The sequence below is a fragment of the Ornithorhynchus anatinus genome, chromosome Y5 (genome assembly GCF_004115215.2).
Source record: "Ornithorhynchus anatinus isolate Pmale09 chromosome Y5, mOrnAna1.pri.v4, whole genome shotgun sequence".
Lineage (NCBI taxonomy): Eukaryota > Metazoa > Chordata > Mammalia > Monotremata > Ornithorhynchidae > Ornithorhynchus > Ornithorhynchus anatinus.
The window spans coordinates 515,943-541,687 of NC_053179.1; the positions used below are offsets into that span (position 1 = coordinate 515,943).

Consider the following 25,745-nt stretch of genomic DNA (forward strand, 5'->3'; position numbering starts at 1 on the left):
AGTAGAAATTGAAAAGTTATTGGAGATTATAAAATCATGTTTGTGCCCAAATTGGTGAGGGTGGGAGGTGGAATGGAGCAGGTCTTTGGAGTAAAGGAGTTAGAAGAGGTGGACAGTAGAAGGATTATCGGGGACATCCATATGAAAACTGAAGTTCCCAAGGATCAGTGTAAGGATGGAGAATGAGAGAAGGAATATGAGAAAGGGATTAAAGTAGTTCAGAAAGGTGGAGGTGGGACCTGGGGGGCAGTAGATGTTCAGACTAATAATTGGAGTAGGTAGTAAAGGCAGAGGATATGGGCTTCAAAGAAAGGGAAAGAGAGGGATGGGGGAGGTGGAATGGTGCAAAAGGGACATTGAGAGTGAAAAGGAAGCTGACTCCTCCTTTCTCAGTGAGTGTTGGGGAATGGGAGAAAATGAGACCCATTCTAAAAAAGGCAGCAGGGGAGACTATGTTAATTGGGGAGATCCAAGTTTCAGTGATGGCGAGGAGGATCAGTGACTATCAGGTATGATGAAGCTTCCCCATGGTGGAGTGGCTGTTCCACAGGTCACAGGAGAGTTCTTTCTTGAAATGGCTAATTAACAATGGACCAATTGGAAATCACCAGGGCAGTTACACTCACATTTTATAAAGGAAGATTGAAGAACAGAATCAGTGATATTCATTAAATGTTTACTGTGTACAGAGCAGTTTTCTAAGTTTGTAGAGGAGTTCAGTTCAATGGACACTGTCCCTGCTCTCAAGGAATTTACAGCCTACTGAGAGAGACAGACATTTAAATAACAATACAGGTAGGAGGGCTTTGGGGAGAGTGGTGGTCTCTTGGATACCAAGTGGGAAGGAGTTACAATCATTCATTCTTTCATTAATTCATTCATTTGTATTTATTGAGCATTTACTGTGTGCAGAGCACTGTACTAAGTGCTTGGAAAGTACAGTTCAGCAACAGATAGAGACAATCCCTACCCAACAGTGTGCTCACAGTCTATTAGGGGGAGACAGACCAAACAAAACAAACATCCAAAGGGAGGACATTGGCTAGGGTTCAGAGGCAAGAAAGACAAGACTGAGGTACGGTGAGTAAAAAGGTTAGTATTAGAGTTGTGAAATATGTGGGCTGAATTGTAGTAGGAGATCAGTGTGGTAAGGTAGGAGTGGGGAAAGTTAAGTGAATGCCTTAAAATCAATGGTAAGGAGTTTCTGTTTGATGTGGAAATGAATGGACAAATATTGAAAGTTCTTATAAATGGGGAGATGTGGATTTGGAGATATTTTTAGAAAAATGATCCAGACAACAGAGTGGAATATCAAATAATCAGCAGAATTTATTGAGCACTTAATCAATACAGTAAGAGTTGGTTCACACATTCCTTGTCGAAAAGGAGTTTACAGTCTAGAGTATGGACTGGAAATGGGAGGGACAGGAAGCAAGAAGCAGGAGTCAGCAAGGTGGCTGATTAAGTATTCATTCATTCAGTCGTATTTATTGAGTGCTTACTATGTGCAGAGCATTGTACTAAGCGCTTGGAAAGTACAATTCGGCAACAGATAGAGGCAATCCCTGCCCAACAACGGGCTCACAGTCTAGAAGTGGGGAGACAGACAACAAAACAAAACAAGGAAAAACAGGCATCAATAGCATATTCAAGGTGGCTTCAGTATTCATAGTGGGTTAGGATAAGTGCATGGATCAATATGAAAGCAGTTTGGATGATGAGGAAATCATGGATTTTAGAGGCTGCTGTGGAGGTAGAATCAACAGGATTTGGAGACAGACATAACATGCAAATTGAATGAGAGATGAGTTGAAGGTGATGCCAAAGTTACTGGCTTGTGAGACAGGGAAGATCACGGTATTATCTACATTGATGGGAAAGGCATAGAGAGGACAGAGTTTGGTTAGAGAGATGAGGAATTCTGTTTGGGACATGTTAAGTTTGAGGTGTTGGAAGGATATCCAAGTAGAGGTATCCTTAAGGAAAGAGGAAACGTGAGACTGCAGAAGAGAAAGGTTAGGCTGGAGTGATATTAGTATTTTCAAACAGATTATGGTGCAGAACAAGAAATAATGCCTTATTCTTTTACTGTTGTTGCAGGTCCTCAAAGGGATGCCCAAGCAGCCAGAGAGTTCATCCTCAAGATGTTTGTGGATTTAAACCCAGACAGTGATAAAATCATCTATTCTCACTTCACATGTGCCACAGACACAGAGAACATCCGTTTCGTTTTTGCTGCCGTCAAGGACACCATTCTGCAGCTCAACCTGAAAGAATATAACTTGGTTTGACCCCATTCATTTCTCAGGAAACCTCAGTGTGTTAAAAAATGGGAAATAATTACAAAATGTCCTTTATTTTAAATGATGTGATTCTTTTAAATTGTCTTATAGAGGAGTAACTAGTTCTGTGTTTCCTGGTTCTTATTCTATCCATAAATAGTTGCTTTTTCCATTCTTCCATGAGGCTTTTATTTCGTAATTATCTGTGAATACACTTAAATCTCCACATATTTTGCAGGGGCAAAGAAGGATTTCTTTTGGGTTTGATTTTTTTTTTTTAACCTAGGATTGACTTGGATTCTTTTGCTTTTCACTCCCAAAAGCACTTTGCTTCAATCACATTTTATTAATTCCTGAAAAGGAATTTACTATATCTTACTTCCCTAAGATCAAACCAATCAATCAATCAATTAGTGGTATTTGTTGAGAGCTTACTGTATGCAGAACACTGAACTAAGCATTTGGGAAGAGCACACTGTAGCAGCGTTGGGAGACATTTTCCCTACCCACAACAAGCTGACAGTCTACAGATGTCATTTATTCCCCACAGGGAGGAGCGTTATATAATTCTTCCTACCTTCCCTCTCCCCATCAATCTCTCTGGGCTCCTTTGAGTCTGAAAGAACACAGAACCCCTGCACAAGGTAATATAATACTCAACTGCTACTGTGAGCATCATTTTCTGAGTCTGTGTTCCTCAAAATTAACCTCAAAATGTAGTGGACAAACAAGCTGTAATTATGTTTTTTTATTTTGTTTTTAACTGATGTTCTTCTTGATATTTTGTCTGGTAAAGTTGGGAGCTTTCTGTGACTAGGGAAAGAATCTATTTCTAAAAAACTTTTTCTATTTCTAAAAAACTAAAACTATTTCTAAAAAACTCCCTTTGTTTAGAAAATAGCTTGCATACTCTCTTTTCTAATCTGGAGAATTGCTGCCATCAATCAATCTTATTTATTGAGCACTTACTATGTGCAGAGCACTGTACTAAGCGTTTGTACAGTAAAATAGAATTAGAAGACACATTCTCTTCCCATAACAAGCTTTCAGTAATCCTGGCTCTGCCATTTGTCAGCTGTGTGACTGTGGGCAAGTCACTTAACTTCTCGGTGCCTCAGTTACCTCATCTGTAAAATGGGATTGTGAGCCTTATGTGGAACAACCTGAATACCCTGTATCTACCCCAGCACTTAGAAAAGTGCTATGCACATAGTAAGCGCTTAACAGATACCAACATTATTATTATTATTATTATAATCTACAGGTGACTTCTATCTAAAGCAAATGTGGAGGTTCCATTTCTAAAGTGTAATTGTTGTGCAGAGTTCCAGAAGCTTCTCAGCCTGGTTTTTTGATTGAATCTTTAGGTTACTGAAAAAGGGAATATTATTTGTCCTCATGTTTTTCATGTATATGTAAGAAGGCTATGATCCCTCTCTGATCAGATTTTTTTGAATCCATGCATAGAGAAAGTAAGATAGATATAGGAGTAGTGAAAATTTGGAGTTGGCCTATTGTGGGCTGGAAATCTCCTCAAGTAAAATCAAAAGACCACAAATATAGAAAAAATTCTTAATGTAGGGGTGTGAGTAGTGGATTTATCTTCCATTTTGCCACCATTTTGGGATCGTAAAAATATTGCCAAATTACAGGCTTGTCCAGAAATAATGTGTTAGAAAGGAGAGATGAAGGGGTGGGCTCTTTCCCCAAGAGTCTAGCTGCCAAAATAAACTGAGGCCTTGTGTCCTTAATCCAGATTGAGTTTGTATGCCAAAAGCTATTCCAAATGTCCTAATATAAGCAATACTACCCTGGATCAAACAAGTATGGCTAAAACAACAGATTAAACATTCTCATTTGGCTACACTGAGCCCAAATGACCTGGTTGAGTGCTTGGAGACTTGAATAAACATTCACAAGCACTTTAGAATGGGGGGCCCTTATTTTGTTGTAAATAGTTACATTTTACTATTTGGTATTTCACCAAAAGAATATTTTTTAACAAATAGTGAGTGCTCACTGTGTGCAGAGCACAGCATTAAGTACTTTGGACATTACAGTAGAGTAAGAAGATTGTAATTACTGTGTAAAGTCTAACACAGGAGACAGTCATTAAGGTACATTATATGAAAGGTTAAGCAGTCTAATATAAGGATATGTACCTAAGGACTAAGTTGGTGAGGGCAGTGGGGTTAGTAACATAATTCCTTGAGGAATAGGGATGTAAGTGCATGTGTGATGCAACAGGGAGCGAAATAGCACTGGAAGATGAGAGAACAACAGTTGTGATTTTTGTTAAGCACTTTACTCTACGCCAAGCATTGTACTAAGCACTGGGGTGGATAAACGGTAAGCAGACTGAGGCTCACAGTCTAAGTAGGAGGGCCAACAAAAATCTCATTTTACAGATGAGACTGAGGCAGAGAAAAGCTAAGTGACTTCCCCAGGTCACATTGCAGGCAGAGACAGAATTAGAACCCAAATGTCTGCTTAATGTGGAAATGGAAGGGCAATCTTGGAAGTTTTTGAGTAGGAAGAACCAGATAGAATGATGTTTTAGAAAAATGAGCCAGGCAATAGAGTGAAGAATGGATTGCAAAGGGGAGGCAGGAAGGCCAGTGGATGCTGATACAGTAGTGAAGATATGGCAAATGCTTGGACCAGCATGGTAGCAGTTGGGATGAAAAGGAAAGGGATAAAATCACATGTTGGACACTCCCTGGGGGAACATGACTGGTACAGACAAGAGTGTGAATGGCACTAAAAAACACAAGGCTACTGAGGCTTATCTATTTATAGTATATGAAATTCCACACATTCATTGGGAGCCTAAAGATGAAACATCACCAAAAACTTGAAACAAAGACATCTCTGCGCTCCTTAGGGAGCGTATGAACTTGACTAACTGTTATTCTTCCCAAGACAGCTAGTTGGCATTAAGGCCATTGTTGAGAATGGATTTGATTTGATAACCTCAAGATGGAAACTAGAATTTAAAACAATTAAGACTACTGGAGACTAACTGATTGATCTTTACACAATTGAATGATTTTGGCAATTGAAAAACTGGATACATACAAATATCTGTAAGGTGTAGATTTAAAGAGGAGAATTCTTACCTGCTTAATTTAGGGTAATCTGTCTAGCCTAACAAGGCATATGGGTTAACATCCGAAGTATTGAAAATACACTCACTTGTGGCATAATATGTTTTCATTAACCAATTTGAGCTGGTTAGAATACAGAGCAGTCTGGGGTCAGAATAAATAGTTGTGCATAGCGTGTGTTTACATTCATATGTGTGGTGAAAGAGGTGGTAAAAGTATTATAGTACAATATTTCCTTCATTTGGGGATCTGCAATTGTTGTTGTTGTTAATAGTATTTGTTAAGCGCTTACTATGTGTTAGGCACTGTACTAAATGCTGGGATAAATACAGGTTACTCAGGTTGGACATAATGTCCCATGTGAGGCTTACAATCTTAGTTCCTATTTTACAGATGAGGTAACTGACACTCAGAGAAGTGAAGTGACTAGCCCAAAGTCACACAGTAAACAATTAATGGAGTTAGGATTAGAACTCAGGTCCTTCTGACTTTCAGGCCCATGGAATGCAATCAGTGTTGTATGAGAAGTAGCTACTCCCCTGGAGATTCCACCCTAGTGAAGGAAAGTGAGAATCCCATAAATAAACTCTCCTTATTATACTGGTTTCACATTGGCGGGCACTCATACACTTCAGAATAGTGAGCATCCATCTACTCTGTGCTTAGTCATTAAGTCCAGGTTCTCCATCAATATATCAAACTCAAAAAAGAACCTATGACTACCTTTAGCCAAACAGAGGGAAATCAGTGGGAATTGGTGAGGACACTAACTTCAAAGGGAGGGTAACTGAGTTTTCAATACAGTTTTGTTCTCCTGAAGCAAAAACCACCACCTAAAATCCACTGGATGCAATTTCAGTGTATTTTTTATAACTCTTTGGTTATTCTCCATCAATTTATATCTCACCCTCTTCTTTTCTTGCAGAAATGAATATTCTTTGTTTTCTGTGATGCTTGTTTTATCTTCAGCTTAAGATTCTTCTTCCTGCCCCATATTATTTGATAAAATTTTATTTCTCTAACGAGTGTATTACCGATGATCTGACCATCTATTTTGTCATTCAGAATTTAGGCATTCTGATTAAGTGTGTATTTATGCCAATGTCCTTCTTAGTGCAAGTGATTCTTTACAAGTGTTGATGTGAGGCAAATCATTTGATCATATTCATGTTTATATGATCCCTAAACAAAGTAATTTAAACTGCCTATTAAAGTACTTTTTATTTGTTTTTGTCAACCAAAAATGCATGAATTATTGTGTATTTGTTGTGGGGTATGGTGAGGCAAAAGAGGTGAAGTTTCTGAATAAATTGTCCAGTGTCAGCATGTTTTGAGGCTTTCGCCTACTTTTGAAATCTGTCTTGTTCTGCTTCCTGGGTACTAACTCTAAATCCAATAATCCTACTTGCTGGAAATTGACTTTTATATCTTTCAGTTTCAAATCAGAATCTATATGGTTCCTAAAATGCTAGGACATTCTAATAGTAATAATAATGGTATTTGTTAAGCGCTTACTCTGCCAAGCACTGTTCTAAACACGGGTACATACAAGGTAATCAGGTTGTCCCACATAATAATAATAATAATGTTGGCATCTGTAAAGCTCTTACTATGTGCAAAACACTGTTCTAAGCACTGTGGGGGGATACAAGGTAATCAGGTTGTCTCACAGAGGCTAACACCCATAATCATGGTGAACTCATTTGCTCCCATAGCTTCAACTATCATCTCTATGCAGATGACACAGAAATCTACATCTCCTCCCCTGTTCTCTCCCTCTCCCTTCAGGCTCATATGGCCTCCTGCCTCCAGGATGTCTCCACCTGGATGTCTGCCTGCCACCTAAAACTCCAAAACAGAGCTCCTTATCTTTCCTCCCAAACCCTGTCCTCTTCCTGACTTCCCTGTCACTGTGGATGGCACGACCATCCTTCTGTCTCTCAAGCCCGCAACCTTGGTGTCATCCTTGACTCAGTTCTCTCTTTCACCCCAAACATCTAATCCATCACCAATGCCTGCCGGTCTCACCTTTACAATATCGCCAAGATCTGCCGTTTCCTCTCCATCCAAACCGCTATTGTACTGGTACAAGCTCTCATAATATCCCGACTGGATTATTGTGTCAGCCTTCTCTCTGATCCCCCTTCCTCCTGTCTCTCCCCACTCCAGTCTATTCTTCATTCCACTGCCCGGATCATTTTCCTTCAGAAATGCTCTGGGCATGTCACTCCCCTCCTTAAAAACCTCCATTGGTTGCTTACCAACCTCCACATGAAACAAAAATTCCTCACTCTGGGCTTCCAGGCTGTCCATCACCTTGCCCGTTCCTACCTATCCTCCCTTCTCTCTTTCTGCTCCACCCAGCACACTCCATTGCTCTGCCACTCATCTCCTCACCATCCCCCGTTCACGCCTATCCCTCCATCGACCTCTGGCCCACATCCTCCCGCTGTCCTGGAATGCCTTCCCTCCTCACCTCCGCCACTAATTTCCTCCCCTCTTCAAAGCCCTACTGAGAGCTCACCTCCTCCAAGAGGCCTTCCCAAAGTGAGCTACCCCTTTCCTCTCTGCTCCCTCTCTGCTCCTTCGCCCTCTGCTCCCTCCCCATTTCCCCCTTCACCTCCCCTCAGCTAAACCCCCTTTCCCTCTGCTCCTCCCCCCTCCTTTCCCCTCCCCTCAGCACTGTGCTCATTTATATATTTTTATTACCCTATTTATTTTGTTAATGAGGTGTACATCCCCTTGTTTCTATTTATCATGATTATGTTGTCTTGTTTTTGTCTGTCTCCTCTGATTGGACTGCGAGCCCATCATTGGGCAGAGATTGTCTCTATCTGTGCCGAATTGTACATTCCAAGTGCTTAGGACGGTGCTCTGCACATCGTAAGCGCTCAATAAATATTACTGAATGAGTTAATAATCCCCATTTTACAGATGAGGTAACTGAGGCACAGAGAAGTTAAGTGACTTGCCCAAATTCACACAGCTAATAAAGAGTGGAGCTGGGATTACACCCCACAACCTCTGACTCCCAGGCCTGTGCTCTTTCCACTAAGCCACACTGCTTCTCCATCCTTTCCATTAGGGTCAACGGAAGAGGAAGGTCCTTGTCTGAGTGAATATTACAGAGTAAACTACTTTGCTGATAATCAGATAGCCAGATTAAGCTCAGTATTACAGCTTGTTATCCCCTTAGAGTACAGATCAAATTTTAATAGGACATGGTTCCACAGAGGAAAAATTAAGCAAAGCCATGGATTTAATTAAAATTCATAGATCCAGGTTATGGAAATATATTTATTTCCCAGTCCCATCTCCCATCCCTTAAAAATATTTGTTCCCATTCTCCGTCCGTTCCTCTAGGCCCATCCCTTTGTTTCCAAATGTTATCACATCTCCCTTATCGAAAAAAAATCCTCAACACCTTCAAACCCTCCTTGCTTCAATTCCTTTCCAGACTACTTGAAGAGACTACAAATGATTTGCTCTCAGTTCCATTCCATTCTTTTAACCCCCTATAATTTTATATTCCCACTATACTGAGACTCTGCTCAACAAGATCTCTAATGCCTTCCTTTTGGCTAAATCCTGAATATAAAAATCCCTTTGGGTACTTCAGAATTTTCTGCAAATCTGTTAGGCCATTCACTTATTTCCCTCTGTGCCCTGTGTAACATTGTTTAGGGATTTAGATTTAGAGCGTGTAGAAAGAACACAGCACATGGAATCAGGAAAACTGAGTTCTAGCCCCGGCTCCCTAACTTGCCTGCTGTGTGACTTGGGTAAATCACGTAACTTCTCTGTTCTTCCATTTCCTCACTTTTAAAAAATGGAGATTTAATAACTTTTCTCCCTCCCTTTAGACCGTACACTCATTTGGAACAGGGACTGTACTCAAGCTAATTGTACTGTAACTACCCCAGTGCTAGGGCAGTGTTTGGCATATATTAAGTGTTTAATATATGCCACCATTATTTCTATCTTTGAGAGCGAAGGAAATTTTAGCCTCTGCATGAGGGAACTGCCCCTAAATTAATCTAGCACTCTTGGTTAATGGTTTTAAGAATTTTTTTTTCCCCAAGATGAATATCACTTAAATCTGAACCCAAAGCTGTTCTTGTAGTATGGGTCCCTTATACTACAGTACCAATGAAATGGCACATGTCAGGATACCTATTCCCCAGGCTACGATTCTTTCCTGCAATTCAACTTTATACATTGAGCACTTAGCCTGAACAGAGCACTTGGGAGAGTACAATATAAAAATAAACAGACACATTCCCAGCTCACAATGACCTTATAGCCTAGAAGGGGAGACAGACATTAATATAAATGAATTAAAGATATGTACATAAGTGCTGTGGAGCTGTGAGTCAGGAGGAACAAAAGGAATTAGGGTGGCACAGAAGGGAGTGGGGGCTCCCACTCGGGGGCTCAGTCAAGGAAGACTTCCTGGAGGAGATGTCCCTCAACAAGGCTTTGAAGGGGGAGAGTATCAGTTGGATTTGAGGAGGGTGGGCGTTTCAGGCCAGTGGAAAGATGTGGACGAGGAGCTGACGGTGAGACAGACGAGATCGAGGTACAGTGAGAAGGTTAGTGTTAGAGGAGCAAAGTGTACACACTTTGTAGTTGGAGTTGGGTTATAATTGGAGAGTAACAAGGTAAGGTTATAATAATAATGGTATTTGTTAAGCGCTTACTATGTGCCAGGCACTGTTCTATGCCCTGGGGTTGATACAAGGTAATTGGGTTGTCTCATTTGGGGCTCACTTTGATCCCCATTTTACAGATAAGGTCACTGAGGCCCAGAGAAAGGAAGTGATTTGCCCAAGGTCACACAGTAGACAAGCGGTGGAGCTGGGATTAGAACTCATGTTCTCTGACTCCCAAGCCTGTGCACTTGCCACTAAGCCACTCTGCTCCTCAAGGTAGGAAGAGATAATAATAATAATAATGTTGGTATTTGTTAAGCGCTTACTATGTGCCGAGCACTGTTCTAAGCGCTCGGGGTTACACCCCTGTGGGGTAGACACAGGGGAATCAGGTTGTCCACGTGGGGCTCACAGTCTTAATCCCCATTTTACAGATGAGGGAACTGAGGCACCGAGAAGTTAAGTGACTTGCCCAAAGTCACACAGCTGACAAATGGCCCAGCCGGGATTTGAACCCATGACCTCTGACTCCAAAGCCTGGGCTCTTTCCACTGAGCCACGCTGCTTCTCAGAGGCAAGGTGATGGAGTGCTTTGGAGTGCTTTGAAGCTATTGGTGAGGAGATTTTGTTTGATGATGAGGTGCCTGGTCAACCACTGGAGTTTCTTGAGGAATGGGGAAATATGTCCTGAGTGATTTTTGTAAAAAAATGATCCAGCAGCACTGAAGTATGGATTGGAATGGGAAGAGACAGGAAACTGGGAGGTCAGCAAAGAAGCTAATACAGTGATCAGGGTGGGAGAGGATAAGTGATTATATTAACATGGTAGCAATTTGGGGATGGAGAGGAAAGGGAGGATTTTAATGACTTTGTGAAGATGGGACTGACTGGATTTAGTGATGGATTTAATACGTATGTTGAATGAGAGAGATGACTTATGGATAACACCAAGGTTACGTGATTATGAGACAGGAAGGAAGGTGGTCCTTTGTAAAATGATGGAGAAGTCTGGTGGGGGACAGGCTTTGGGTAGGAAGATAAGGAGACTGTTTTGAACATGTTCACCTTGAGGTGACGGGAGGACATTCAAGTAGAGATATCTTAAAGGCAGGAAGAAATGTGAGCCTGCAGGGAGGGCTGGAGATGTAGCTTTGAGTGTCAACCACACAGAGGTGGTTGTTGAAGCCATGGGAGTGATTGAGTTCTCCGAGGGACTAGGTTTAGATGGAGAAAAATAGAGGGAACCCAGGACTGAAACTTGAAGGACCCCCACAGATAGGGGGTTGGAGGCAACAGAGGAACCCGCGAAGGAGATTGAGAACTGAGAAGCGATCAGAGAGATAGGAGAACCATGAGCGGACAATGTCAGGGAAGCCAAGGTTGGATAATGTTTCCAGAGAAGGGTGTTCTACAGTGTCCAAGCCAGCTGAGAGGTCAAAGAGGATTAGGATGGAGTAGAGGTCACTGGATTTGGCAAGAAGATGGTCATAGCTGACCTTTGAGAGGGGGGTTTCTGTGGAGTGAAGGGGATGGAAGGCAAATTGAAGCAGCATTAAGGTGAAGCGGCATGGCATCGTGGCATGGGACTGGGAGGAGGTCATGGGGTCAAATCCCAGTTCTGCCATTTGTGTGCTGTGCGCCTTGGACAAGTCACTTCATTTCTCTGGGCCTCAGTTAACTCATCTGTAAAATGAGGATTAAGACTGTGAGCCCTGTGAGACAGGGAGTGTGTCCAACTTGATTTGCTTTCATCCATCCCAGTGCTTAGTACAGTGCCTGGCACAGAGTAAGTGTTTAACAAATACCATAACATTAATAATAATGTAATTATATTATTATATATTATATGTTATAATGTATTATTATTATTAGATTGAGGGAGTCAAGGGGAGAATTGGAATAGAGGAATTTGAGAGAGTGGGTGTAGACAACTTGCTCAAGAAGTTTGGAGAGGAATGGCAGGATGGAGATGGGACAAAAACTGGAGGGAACTGTGGGGTCTAGGGAGGATTTTTCTAGGATAGGGGAGACATAGGCTTGTGTGAAAGCTGTGGGGAAGAAGCCATTGGAATGGAAACAGTTGAAAATGGCTGTTAGGGAGGGAAAAAAGTAGGGGGCAAAGGAAAGGGGTCAGATGCATAGGTAGTGAGTGGAGTGGATTTTGAGAAAAGGCAAGAGAACTCTTCTACAGATACTTTGGGGAAAGATAGCACAGTTGAAGAAAGGGCAGGGAGAGGGACTGAGAAGGAGCAGGGGAGATTTTAGGGAGTTTACACATGATAGTATGAATTTTCTTAATAAAGTAACTGGCCAGGCCATTGGGGACAGGGGATGGGGAGGTGGTCGGACAAGGGGCCTGAGGAAGGAGTTAAATATCTGAAACAACTGGCAAGGGCAATGGGCATGGGCATCAAGAAGCTGTGAGAAATAATTTTACTGGGCAGAGAAGGCAGAGCTAAAACACACAAAAAGAAACCAGAAGCGCCTGGTCAGATTGGGGGATACTGGCTGAACTTCTGGGATCTCTTCTAGTACCTTCTATGCAAATTTAAGAAGGAGCATGGCCTCCTGGAAAGAGAATGGGCTTGAGAGTCAGAGGACCTGGGTTCTAATCTCAATCGGCCACTTGCTCGCTATGTGACCTTTGACAAGTAACTTATCTGTACCTCATTTACTTCATCTATAAAATGGAATTAAGGCTCTGAGGCCTATATGGGACATGGACTATATCCAATCTGATTTCCTTGCATCTAATTAAAAAAAAAAAGGTAACCTGCTGTTATTCTCCCCTGGTGATCCTGATTGAGAATAAGAAGGTGACCATGAGGATTGAGAAATTAATATTATCATAAAAGGAGCTTGCTTCTGGCAAGTAAGCAAGTAAGTGCTTCTGGCACTTACTGAAGAAAGACTCTGTGTGTGTGTGTGTGTACTGTGTGTGTGTGTGTACACGTGTGCATTGTTTGTTTTTTTTGGCTAGAGGTTACATGTTTGAAAGGAGTAAGGAAGAAGCTGCGGGAAAGCAGTTTTTACCTCATCTCTCTTCTACCATTCCTCTCAAAATTTCCTAAGAGAGACTTGTTAATACCATTATCTCCATTTATTCTCCTCCAAATCTTGCCTTGATCCCTTCCAAGGCTTCCACTCCCTTCACAAGAAGTAGCTTGGCCTAGTGAATAGAGCACAGACCTGGGAGAAAGAAGGAACTGGCTTCTAGCTGGCTCTACCACTTGTCTGCTGTGTGACCTTAGGCAAGTCAGTTGAAGATGGCAATCAAGGAGGGAAGAAGGTAGAGGGTGCAGGATTTAAAAAGATATGAAGGGATGGGGTCAGAAGCAGGTGGAGGATGTAGGTTTAGAGGAGGCAACAGATCTCTTCATGAATTACTGCAGGGAATATAAATCAAGTCGAAGAAGGTGGAGGAGAAGGGAGGGATTGGAGAGGTGCAGAGGAGATTTTAGGCAGATTACAATTATGGTTTCAATTTTGTTGATGAAGTATGTGACCCAGTCATTAGGGGAAAGAGATGGTGGGATGGGAGGACACGAGGTTTGAGGAGGGAGTTAAATTTCTGAAATAAGTAGTAGGAGGAGAAGGCATAGTAATAAATTAAGGAGAAGAACTGTTGTTGCACAGTGGAGACGGACAAATTGAATAAGGTAAGAGTGGATTTAAGGTGGACAAGGTCAGAAATGTCTGGTTTCCACCAACAGAATGTTGGGCACAGAAGCAGACAAGCATACTGTAGAGGTAATTTAGGGATGTGGGACATTGATACAAGAGTGGCAGAGGGACAGAGGAACAAGTGAGTTAAGTGGAGAGGGAAGTGTTGAGGGTGATTTGTCTATCAGGAGAAAGCAGGTTGTGTAGGGAGACCAAATGGAAAAAAAGGATTGCTGTAGAATATTGGAAGGGGTCAAAAGCATGGAGGTCTCTGTAGGGAAAAGGGACATAATTTGCAGGGGGAGAATGTCTGAAAGGAATGTAGATGAGGAGGTTATGGTCTTGTAGATGAATATCAGAATTGGTGAGTGTACAGACTGTACAGTGACTAGTGATTATACGATCAAGTGTGTGCCCAAAGTTGATGAATGTGAGAGATGGAGTGGGCAGGAAGTCACTGGATTATAGGAGTAAAAAGAGGTGGACAGACATCACCTGGATATTGAAGTGTCCAAGGATCAATGTAGGAATGGAGAATGAGAAAAGGAATGTGAAAAAGGTATCAAAATGGTACAGAAAGTTAGAGGAGCCTGGGGGGCAGTAGATGACCATGAGCAGTAATTGGAGTGGGAGGTGAAGAAGATGATTTACGCTTCAGAGGAAGGAAGGGGGGGGGGGAGGGGGAATGGTGCAAAGGGGCATTGGTGAGCAAGAAGGAAGCTTGGTCTTCCCTTCTTTCCCACTGAGTCTAAGGGAGTGATAGAAGATGAGGGCCCCCTCTAGAAAGAGTGTCAGGGGAGACCATGTCATCTGAGTAAAGACAGGTGTCAATGATGAAGTAGTAGTGATTGAGTCAGAAACAGATTAAGGATGAAGGGAAAGATTTCCCATGATGGAGCAGGGTTTCCATAAGTCACATTTGGTTGAGGCTATGGGGACAGTGTGTGGCCGGGAGATGGTGCAAGAAGTAGAGAAGCTGCGTGGCTCAGAAAGAGCCCGGCTTGGGAATCAGAGGTCATTGGTTTGAATCCCGGTCTCTCATTTATCAACTGTGTGCCTGTGGGCAGTCACTTCATTTGGTTTGAATCCCGGTCTCTCACTTGTCTCTCACTTATCAGCTGTGTGCCTGTGGGCAGTCACTTCATTCATTCATTCAATAGTATTTATTGAGCGCTTACTATGTGCAGAGCACTGTACTAAGCATTTGGAATTAACCATCGGTAAAAGATAGAAACAGTCTCTGCCCCATGACGGGCTTACAGTCTAATCGGGAGAGACATACAAGAACAATAGCAATAAATAGACTTCACTGCTCGGGGCCTCATTTATCTCATCTGTAAAATTGGGATTAAGACTGTGAGCTTCACATGGGACAATCTGATTACCCTGTATCTACCCCAGGGCTTAGAACAGGGCTCTGCACATTGTAAGCGCTTAACAAATACCAACATTATTAAGAAGAGGTTGATGGGAGTGAGTTGGTGGAGGCTGATGCCAAGGGAGGGGCATGAGGAGCGGTGCTGGGACAGGATGACAGCGATGGGGTAGGGGATAGGAGGTGGAGCTGGTGCAAGGAATGGCAAGGCGTTGAATGGAAGTGAGACTGTAAGCCCGTCAAACGGCATGGACTGTCTCTATCTGTTGCCGACTTGTTCATTCCAAGCGCTTAGTACAGTGCTCTGCACATAGTAAGCGCTCAATAAATACTACTGAATGAATGAATGAAAGTGAGTTGAGGAGGGCGACCTGTAGAAAGGAAGATGAGGAGTGTTGGGTGAGGGGAGACAGGGTAGGGGGATCAGAGCAAGGGGACTGAAGGCACATGATGGGGTCAGGATGTAACAGAAAGAGAGTCCAGAACTGCAGCAGCTGATCTGTAGACTCAGTGGCCAACGCAGGTTTCTCTAGTAGGGGGTGACTCTGCAGCTCCCAGTTGGTGTGGGAAAACCCACAAATCCAAGGTTGCTAATTAGAAGATCATTATAGCAGCTGTCCAGAGTAAATGCACAAGTCAAATGTTAATGACACTGTTATCCCCTCTGTGAGTTGCTGTCCTGTTCCTTTCTGGGGGCTCTGGATTGCAGTGTGTGGAGGGTGGAGGCAATCTCCAGTTCAAGGATTGGGGGAGGGAAGAATGAATGAGGGTGTCAGCATCCCCTCCCCAGAGGGAGTCCTAGGCCCTTGGTGGATGGAGGGAAGGGCCTGAGGAGCTGGGGTCTCTTCCTTCTGGGCAGTCTGGGAGGAGAGTAATGTATGAGATGGAGAAAGGTGGTAATAATAATAATAATGTTGGTATTTGCTAAGCGCTTACTATGTGCACAGCACTGTTCTAAGCACTGGTGTAGATACAGAGTGATCAGGTTGTCCCCCGGGGGGCTCTCAGTTTTAATCCCCATTTTCCAGATGAGGTAACTGAGGCACAGCGAAGTGAAGTGACTTGCCCACAGTCACACAGCTGACAAGTGGCAGAGCTGGGATTCGAACCTCTGACCTCTGACTCCCAAGCCCATGCTCTTTTCCACTGAGCCACACTGCTTCTCTGAAAAGCAGTGTTACTCAGGGCTTACATATTAGGCCTAGGAGTGCCCACACCCAGCCCCATAGCACTTATATCCATATCTGTAATTTTTTATTTTGTCTGTTACCCCCCGTAGATTGTAAGCTTTTAGTGGGCAGGAAATGTGTTTGTTTCTTGTAATATTGTATTCTCCTAAGCACATAGCATAGTGCTCTGCACATAGTATGCGCTCAATAAATATGATTGACAATGAATGAATGAATGAATGAATGAATGAATGGAGTCAGAAGGACCTGCATTTTAATCACAGCTCCACCACTTGTTTGCTGTATGACTGTGGGCAAGTCACTTAACTTCTCCGTGCCTCAGTTACCTCATCTGTGAATGAAGATTTAGGTTATATGCCCATATGGGACATAAATTTGTGTCCATACTGATTAGTCTGTATCTACAACAGTGTTTAGCACAATGCCTGGCACATAATAAGCACTTACAGACTGACTGACCAAGGATAAATGACATTTCCTCCCACTTGCCCTATAGGAAAACTAAATCCTCACGACACTAATGAGACTGTTTACTTTCCATTCTCCCTTGTGACATTCCAATTCAATTAAATTCAGTCATATTTATTGAGCACTATGTGCACAGTACTAAGCACTTAGGAAATACAATCTGCCCAAAAGGCTGGTTTGTCCTCAATGATCTCCTCATAGTCCACTGCTATGGCACATTTGTTGAGTCTGGGCTTCCCTGGATCCTTTAAATGTTTTCTCTGCCCTCCTGGTTTGCAAATGACATCTTCATTTCACTCCTCAATAGTTGATTGAGTATTCTGATGTGACTAATCTCCCCAGTTCTGCTAGAATATGGGTTTCCATTACATTATTTGAATATAACCCAGGAGAAGAATTAGGGACAAACATTGGAGCCATGTGGAGTTGGGGGTGGGGTGGAAGACCAGGGGTTACCACCAAAATGCCAAGGAGTTGGGGAAATACAGGGGGCTAGAGTCAATTCCAAGTTGCAATAGGGTAGGAGTGGAGGTATTCTGTAGTGTCAACAGCTTCAGGAACCACTGCGGGCTGCATTCCAGGACTGGAGGTGGAGAATGCACCACACAACACCTCAGTGTTGGGCTGTGTGTCTGAGATGAGGCGCTCATCTCGGTCCACCAGACCTGGTCAGAGAGCAGAGCTGAGCCATAGGACAGGTAGGGGGGCTGGGGACACCGTATGGGAGCATGGAGTCACCTGCTGAGCATTGGGAAGATGCTCCAAAGAGGCAGCCACTCAGGATCTCGCCATGTGCCACAATAAATGGGGGCAGAAGTTGGAGAGGGGAGACATTAACATATTAGATCCCCCTCTCTAGACTGAGGAATCACCTTGGACCACAAGGACAACACCACAGCTAGAATACACTGTGCAGCTAAACCCAAATTGTTGGAGCCAGGGAGGGAAAGGAGAAGCAGGAAAGAACTGCCCTGGTAGCCTGGGGATTCCCCGCAGCAGGAGGCTTTTTACGAGGGGCTCTATGTTAGAGGCAGCCTGGGGTTCTCCTCTCCATCCGGGAGCCCGAGCCTGAAGAGTAACAGGTGAGTGCATGGGATCAACCTCTCTATGGCTGAAAGGGAAGACTGCCCTTTCCTGATTGGACTTACAGTCTTTCTTCTCAACTGTAAGCTTACTGTGGGCAGGGAGTGTGTCTACCAACTCTGTTTCATTGTACTTCCCAAGCACTTAGTGCAGTGCTTTGCACACAGTAAGCCCTCAGTAAATACCATTGATCAATTAACTAATTGGTGAGAATGAACTTTCCCTGTTGGTCTAGTGATTAGGATTTGGCATTTTCACTTTAGTACCTTGTGTTTGATTCCTATGAAGAGAAAAGAAACATTACTATCTTCTCATTGGCCTATCTATGCCTTGGGAAATGCTGCAATCAATAATCTCCTGGTTTCTGAGGTTACAGAGACAAACTTGTCCATTTCAAATGTTCCAAATGAGAGTAAGTACGGCTAGACTCGAATCAAGGATGTTATGGGTGAGTACCCCACTCTCAACACAAACAGAATACCTTTTCTTAACAGTTAAATATAAGCCCTGTCTCTGCCCTTATTCACTTCACCCTTCCTCACCCAATTTTTCAGGTTGACAAGGAACTCACCCTATATTCATGCCTTTTAGCCACAGTCAGTCAACAGTATTGATGAGAGTACCCACTGTTTGTACAGCAAAGTAAAAGTAGTTATATTTTAGTAAAAGCAGTTATATTTTCCTTACTATCAAGGAGATTTTAATCTAACAGGAAAGCCAGGAAAATGCAAATCACTTAAAATTAGTGGGAGGAGAAAGAGCTGGCTGCACATGCAAATGGGGAATGGATAAATTATATAAATGAAAAAATGGCACAAATCTCTCTATATATACATATGTATAAATATACGTAATAGTTAGTTGATAGTAAGTTATGAATAATTGCTAAATAATATCCTCAATAGTTCCTTCACCTCCTTCTTGCCTCGTACAACCATACCTTTTAAGCTTAGTATATTCAGCCATGTTCTGGGTCCAGTCAAAGCCACCTCTTTTGGGTGGACCTATGGAGACTTATGTCCTAATTTCTTTACTGCACTTGTGCTAACTCTCATAGTTCCCCCATAGAATGCATGTGCTAGATCTATATTTCTACTTTATGCTCCTTGGGTATTTTTAGTTGCCCATCCTAGCCTAGCTTCCTAACTTGCTTTGCCATAGTAAACCTGTAACTATTGTTCTTGTCTGTCTGTCTCCCCTGATTAGACTGTAAGCTCGTCAAAGGGCAGGAACTGTCTTTATTACCGATTTGTACATTCCAAGAGCTTAGTACAGTGTTCTGCACATAGTAAGCGCTCAATAAATACTATTGAATGCATGAATGAATCCCACAGCACATGCCTGGTAGAACATGGCATAGTGTAAAGTGTTGGAAAGGTTAGTTCTGCATCAGCCTTACTGACCTTAACAAGACTTTATGTCCTGAAACATTACAATATTTAGTGCAATAAAATAAAAGTGTGTGGAAAAGATTAAAATATCCTGCTAGAATTTGTACTGAGAATTGTCAATTAGGTTGATACCTTCAAATCACACTTACCCCATCCATTCTGTAATGAAATCAGTAATTACAATAGTGTGATTTTCCTGTCCTCCCCTCTGTAAAGCTCCTGAAACAATGACAGTAATAATGAACTAGGCTTTGATTAATAATTACAGCTTAAAATTAAGTGTTTCTCACTTGTCACCTCTTATTTGAGGTGAGGTAGGAGAGGGCAAGATTTAAAGCCAAAGGTGAGGAATTTTTGATATGGCGGAGGATAGGCAACCACTGGAGATTTTTGAGGCGGGGTAATATGTCCTGAACATTTCTATAGAAAAATGATCCAGATAGCAGAGTGAAATATGGATTTGAATGGGGAGTGATAGGAGGCTGTGGGCTCATACAGTAATCGAGGCAGGATAGAATAAGTGGTTGTATTAACATATTAGCAGTTTGGTTGGAGATGTTATGAAGGTGAGACCAATGGGATTTGGTGATGAATTGAACATGCAAGTTGAATGACTGAGGGGAGTCAAGGATAACACCAAGGTTACAGGCTGGTGAGAAGAAAAGGATGGTGCTGCTATCTACAGTGACGGGAAAGTCCGGGAAAGGGCAGGATTTGGGTGGAAAGATAAGGAGCTCTGTTTTGGACATGTTAAGTTTGAGGTGACAGTTTGAATGGAGAGGAAAGGGCAGATTTTAGCGATTTTGTGAAGGATGGTTGACCTGAAAAGATTTAGTGATAGATTGAATATATGAGTTGAATAAGAGAGATGAGTCAAGGATAATGCCAAAGTTACAGGCTTGCAAGACAGTAAGGATGGTGGTGCTGTCTCCTGTAATAGGAAAATCATGGGGAGGAAAAGGTTTAGGTGGGAAGATAAGGAGTTCTGCTTTGGCCGCCGTAAGTTTTAAGGTGTTGGTGGGACATTCAAGTGGCGATATCTTTCAGACAGGACAATCAACCCATCAATGACATTATTTGAGCACATGCTTTAGTGGACAATGTGCTAAGAATTTTATTTTTCAAATGTATTTATTGAGCTCTTAGTATATACACAGCACTGTACTAAGCATTTGGGAGATTACAATGTAACAATAAACAAACATATTTCCTGCCCACAGTGAGCTTACAGTTTACAGAGGGAGACAGAAGTTAATATAAATGAGTAAATTACACATATGTACATAAAGTGTTGTGGGGCTGGGAGGGGCAAATGAATAAAGGGAGCAAGTCAGAGTAACGCAGAAAGCAGAGGGAGAAGAGGAAAGGGGAATTTGTCAGGGAAGCTGTCTTGGAGGAGATGACTTTCAATAAGGTTTTGAAGGGGAGAGAGTAATTGTAGGATGTGAGGAGAGAGGAAGAACAAGGCCAGAGGCAGGACATGTGCAACAGGTCAGTGCCAAGACAGACAAGATCAAAAAACAATGAGAAGGTTAGCATTGGAGGAGTTAAGAGTGCAGGCTGGGTTGTAGTAGGGAAGTAGTGAGGTGCAGTAGGAGAGAACAAGGTGAATTAATTCTTTAAAGACAAAGGTGAGGAATTTCTGTTTGATGCAGATGCAACTACTGCAGATTTCTGAGGGGGGTTAACATGCCTTGAAAGTTTTTGTAGAAAAATGATCCAGACAGCTGAGTGAAGTATGGATTGGAATGGGGAATGACAGCTCTCTGCGAGGTTGGCAAGTGGGCTCATACAGTAATCAAGGCAAGATAGGATGAGTGTCTGTATTAAACATAGTAGCAGTTTTGAGGAGAGGAAAGGAAGGATTTTAGGGATGTTATGAAGATGGGACTAAGTGATGGTTTGAATTTGAGGGTTGAAAAAGAGAGAAGAGCCAAGGATAATGCTAATGGTTACAGAATTGTGAGACAAGAAGGCTAGCAGTGCCACTTACACTGATGGAAAAGTTAAGGGGAGGGCAAGATTTGAGTGGAAAGGTTAAGAGTTTTGTTTTGGACATGTTAAGCTTGAAGTGATGGGAGAACATCCCAGTAGAGATGTCAAGAGATGTGAGACAGCAGAGAGAGGGAGAGATCAGGGCTGGAAATGAAGATTTGGGAATCATTCATTCATTCACTCATTCATTCATTCTTTCAATCAATAGTATTTATTGACCGCTTACTATGTGCAGAGCACTGTATTAAGCGCTTGGAATGTTCAATTCGGCAACAGATAGAGACAATCCCTGCTCAATGATGGGCTTACAGTCTAATCGGGGGAGGCAGATGGATAAAAACAAGACAACATAACCATGATACATAGAATCAAGGAGATGTATACCTCATTAACAAAATAAATAGGGTAATAAAAATATATACAAATGAGCGAAGTGCTGAGGTGAAGGGAAACAAGAGAGGGAGGAACAGAGGGAAAGGGGGCTTAACTGAGGGGAGGTGAAAGGGGGCAAGGGAGAGGGAGCAGAGGGTGGAGGGCTTAACACTACTGGCGAAGGTCCAATCACCAAGCCAACCTTATCCATTTCAAATTTTCCTTTTCTGCCTTAACTCTGCCCTCTCCTCCGCCAGGCAAAACTACTTTTCTACCCCATTGACCCCCAGATATAAAAATATTTGAAAAGCAATCAAAATAAACATTAGAATGATTCATTGAATAAACTACTACTCATAAATTCTGAGGATGAGTATCTGTGGGTTTTGATATGTTAGAGATATGCTTTTGGGTTTTTATGGCTTGGATATTCAAAATTACCAGTACTCAGGGAAGGAATCTGGATTTAGGAAGTGATGTGTTCTATCACACAATCTGAGGAGGAAGGGAGTTCCAAGCAGGGGAAAATAATGCAAAAAGGGAAGAAAGTAAGAGAATTAAGAGCAAGTAATGTTAGAACATTAACTTGGGTGAGCTAAAAACAGTGAGTTGGGGAACAGTGGGCTAAGAAAGCTGATACTATATATGGAGATGTGTTGGTGGGCTGAAACCATAAAGACACAAAACTATTCTTGGCCTGGAAATTCCAACTGTACTGTAGAATGGGATTTCCCTAGCTGCATTCCTGGGAAACTTTGGCTAACACTAGGAAAGATCCTATATTTTTTATTTGGATCCATATAAGATGAGCAGAAATATGATTGCGACTAAAAAAGTTAGAAAAAGGCAAAAAAATCTTGTAAATTAATTTTCATGGCTTACTTATGGGCAAGGGAATATTAAATAAATAATTAATTAATTAATATAATTTATTTATCTCTTTTGATGCTCTTGATGCCTGTCTATTTGTTTTATTGTTTGTCTCTCCTTCTAGACTGTGAGCCCGCTTTTGGGTAGGGATTGTCTCTGTCGCCGAATTGTACTTTCCAAATGATTGTACTTTCCAAGTGCTTAGTACAGTGCTCTGCACATAGTAGGTGCTCAATAAATACAACTGAATAAATGAATGGATAAACAATTTCCAACTAATGTTTTTAGTTTTAGTCAACACTTTCCAATTAATGTTTACAGTTTTAGCAATACTCTGTTCAAAGTTAATCCAAATCATCTTTTCCTGGGGACCTCCAAAACCTATCCTTTATTCTCTTGTAATGTATTTACTCTGCGGTACAGTACTCTCCCAAGCCTTAGTACAGGGCTCTGTACTGAAGGTTTGATTAATCTTGAACTGACTGATTTTAAAGTTATACTATTGTAGTATTACCGAAGTCACTGTACTAAAAAATACAGGGCAGTTGAAGAATCTAAAAGAACAAAAAAAATAGTCTGGGCAATTACCATAAAGTATTGTTGTGTTGTGAAGTACTCATGAAATGATTTGACAAAATCTGATAATAGTAAAGTTGAAATTAGTTGGTCATCTGCTGCTAGAAATATATTCCTGACATGCAAGTCACATTTACATGGGACTCTTTACCTTTGATTTAAAGCATTCAATCACCTTGCCCCTTCCTACTTTACTTCCCTGATTTCCTACTACAGCCCAGGCTGCACAATTTGGTCCTTAACTACTAATCTACTAAGTGTACCTTTCTTTCTTCTATCTTGCTGCTGACTTCTTGCCAACTTCCTGTCTCTGGTATGGAACACCCTCTCTTCAAAACCAACAGATGATCCCTCTTCCCATCTTCAAGTACATCTCCTCCTAGTCACCTTCCTTGACTAGGCCTTTATTTCCTCTTCCCCCACTTTTTTCTGTTGCCCTTGAACTTGGATTTGCAACTTTTTATTTACACATCCACTGACCCTGCAGCACTATGTACATATCTGTTATTTATTTATATTATGTCTGTCTCTCTCTCTAGACTGCTAGCTCTTTGTGGGCAGGGAACATGTCTACTGTGTTATACTACTGTGCTGTTCTGTACTCTCCCAAGAATCTAGTACAGTGTTCTGCACACAGTAGGAACTCAGTAAATATGACTGACTAGTGATTGATTTTATCTGGGCATACAGAATATAAAGCAAGTGGCAACTTCAGGTGGAAGTTCAAAAACTTCATTTAGTACAACCTTATTGTGGTCAATACACTGTACACATATGCAGAAATACAAATAGTCATGCATTAATATGGAATGGGTTTGGAATGAAGAAGAAAAGAAAGACAGAGGAAAAATTATATTTGATTTTATGAAATTCACAGTCTACCTATAGAATTCCTCCAGGTGATTCCCAATAGGAAAACAAAATCCTGCAAAAACAAGATTTTGGTGGGTAATTTTAAAGTTTTGAATATGGTATTAATATTTCTAGATAACCCACAAAATAACACATAACATAATCATGTAAATTCTAGGCAACCAATCCTGCACATATGATATTGCAGTGGTTTAGTCAAGAGAGCACAATTATGAAGCTAGGTGAAAGCCAGTTAGTTTTATGCCATCTATGTTCAAAACAAGTCAACTGACAGTAATTCAGTCTTAAAAAGTGTTAAGAACCCAGCCAAAGCATCACCTATGAAGCAAAACAAAATTCTCCAGTTTTTGGGGAATATGTCCTTTATAATATATACTATAATTCACTATGACACGAGCAGCAAGACACTGCAGTGTGGTATGATTTACGGGCTGGATTAATTTTTTTGCCAGAGCCTTGCCATCCAGCAAATCACTAGCAGTTTGCTTGTGCAAGTTAGTGGCATCAAAATGTGAACCTGATTCAATGAGAAGATTCATGATATCAGAATGGTTGTTCAATGCAGCAATGTGCAGGGGACTATTGTCATCACAGTCTCTGACATTCACATCAGCTCCACATTCTACCAGTATTGCAGTAACTTGAAGAGATGGAAATTTACAAACAGGGTATCTACCCACACATGTAGTATTCTTGTCCACAGCCAGGTGGAGAGGACTGAAATTATTCTTTCCTTTAGGATGCCACTTTAGAAATCTGTAAATTGTTTGTTTTTTAAAATGGTCCTGTTCTAGAGTACAAGGAACATTTTCCATCAAGCAAACTAAGTGCAAAATGATGGAAAGTGCTTTGTTCAACTGAATTTGATCAGGATATTGACTCTGCTTTACAGCTCGATCTATTTCAAGGACACTTTTGCACAATATACCCATTAGATCATCAAATGTAACAACAGTCCCCAGTAAACCCTTGGTCCGATCCTGTAGCATGAAAGAAAACAGTTCGGCAAAAGACAGTAAACTGCTGGCTGTCACTGGGCTTAGAGGATCCAAATTCTTCTGCTGCATATCCAAGGCATATTTCCAAAGACTGATGCATCGCTTAAAATTTCCAGTATCAGCATAGACTGCACCTCTATACCTAATATAGTAGGAGGTATCTGGGTGAGAAGGACCAAGTATTCGTTCTCTAATCAACAAGGCCTGCATTCTCATTTCATCAGGGTCTGCAATAAGATTTTCCAGCTCTTCTGAACTAGTCACCTCCTTGGTATAATCATAAGCCATTATTAAAGACTGGGGTAAGGGCTTGAGGATGATATTAGTCTTATCACTGTACCTCAGGTCCATAGCTCTTTTCCAGCATTTCAAGGCCCCAAGAAGATCTCTTTTTTTGTCTACAAATGTAGCTCCCAACAACTCTAGAGCATTAATGCACTCTGTCTTGCTGGTCAGGTTATGCTGTGTCAGAAAATCCACAATGTTGGTGTGGCCAGTCACGCTGGCTGAGAGAAGGGGAGTCATTCCAAAGCCATCCTTCTCCATCTTGGCGCTGTACTTTAGAAGCATTTTCATGATGTCTAAGCTGCCAGATTCTGCACAATCATGCAATGCAGTGTTTCCTTAAGGAAAAAGTAAACAAAGTTACATAATTTTAAGATCTGCATTTAGAAAAGTCTAAACAGTCTTATTACTGGATTCAAAATTGGGAACATTCAGCAGCCACAGACAATAAGTTATTAACTGTGATAAATCTTTACATAACTAAATAGTTCATTCTTTCATTCAATTGCATTTACTGAATGCTTACCATGTGCAAAGCACTGTACTGAGTGCTTGGGAGAGTACA

At 41.7% G+C, this 25,745-nt stretch overlaps 2 protein-coding genes across 2 annotated transcripts in view; one reads left to right on the forward strand and one right to left on the reverse strand.

Annotated features, from left to right (window-relative positions):
• Positions 1–2,460, forward strand: part of LOC114808753 (guanine nucleotide-binding protein subunit alpha-11-like) — a 99,631-nt gene extending 97,171 nt beyond the window's left edge. The window contains exon 7 of the mRNA XM_029056587.2: positions 2,101–2,460. Within this exon, the coding sequence (XP_028912420.1) occupies positions 2,101–2,291 (191 nt within the window). The 3' untranslated portion in view covers positions 2,292–2,460. The remainder of the gene's footprint in view (positions 1–2,100) is intronic.
• Positions 2,461–23,740: 21,280 nt separating this feature from the next.
• The window catches only part of FEM1C (fem-1 homolog C), a 30,546-nt gene continuing 28,541 nt past the window's right edge, over positions 23,741–25,745 (reverse strand). Inside the window, exon 2 of the mRNA XM_029056586.2 lies at positions 23,741–25,518. Within this exon, the coding sequence (XP_028912419.1) occupies positions 24,212–25,518 (1,307 nt within the window). The 3' untranslated portion in view covers positions 23,741–24,211. The remainder of the gene's footprint in view (positions 25,519–25,745) is intronic.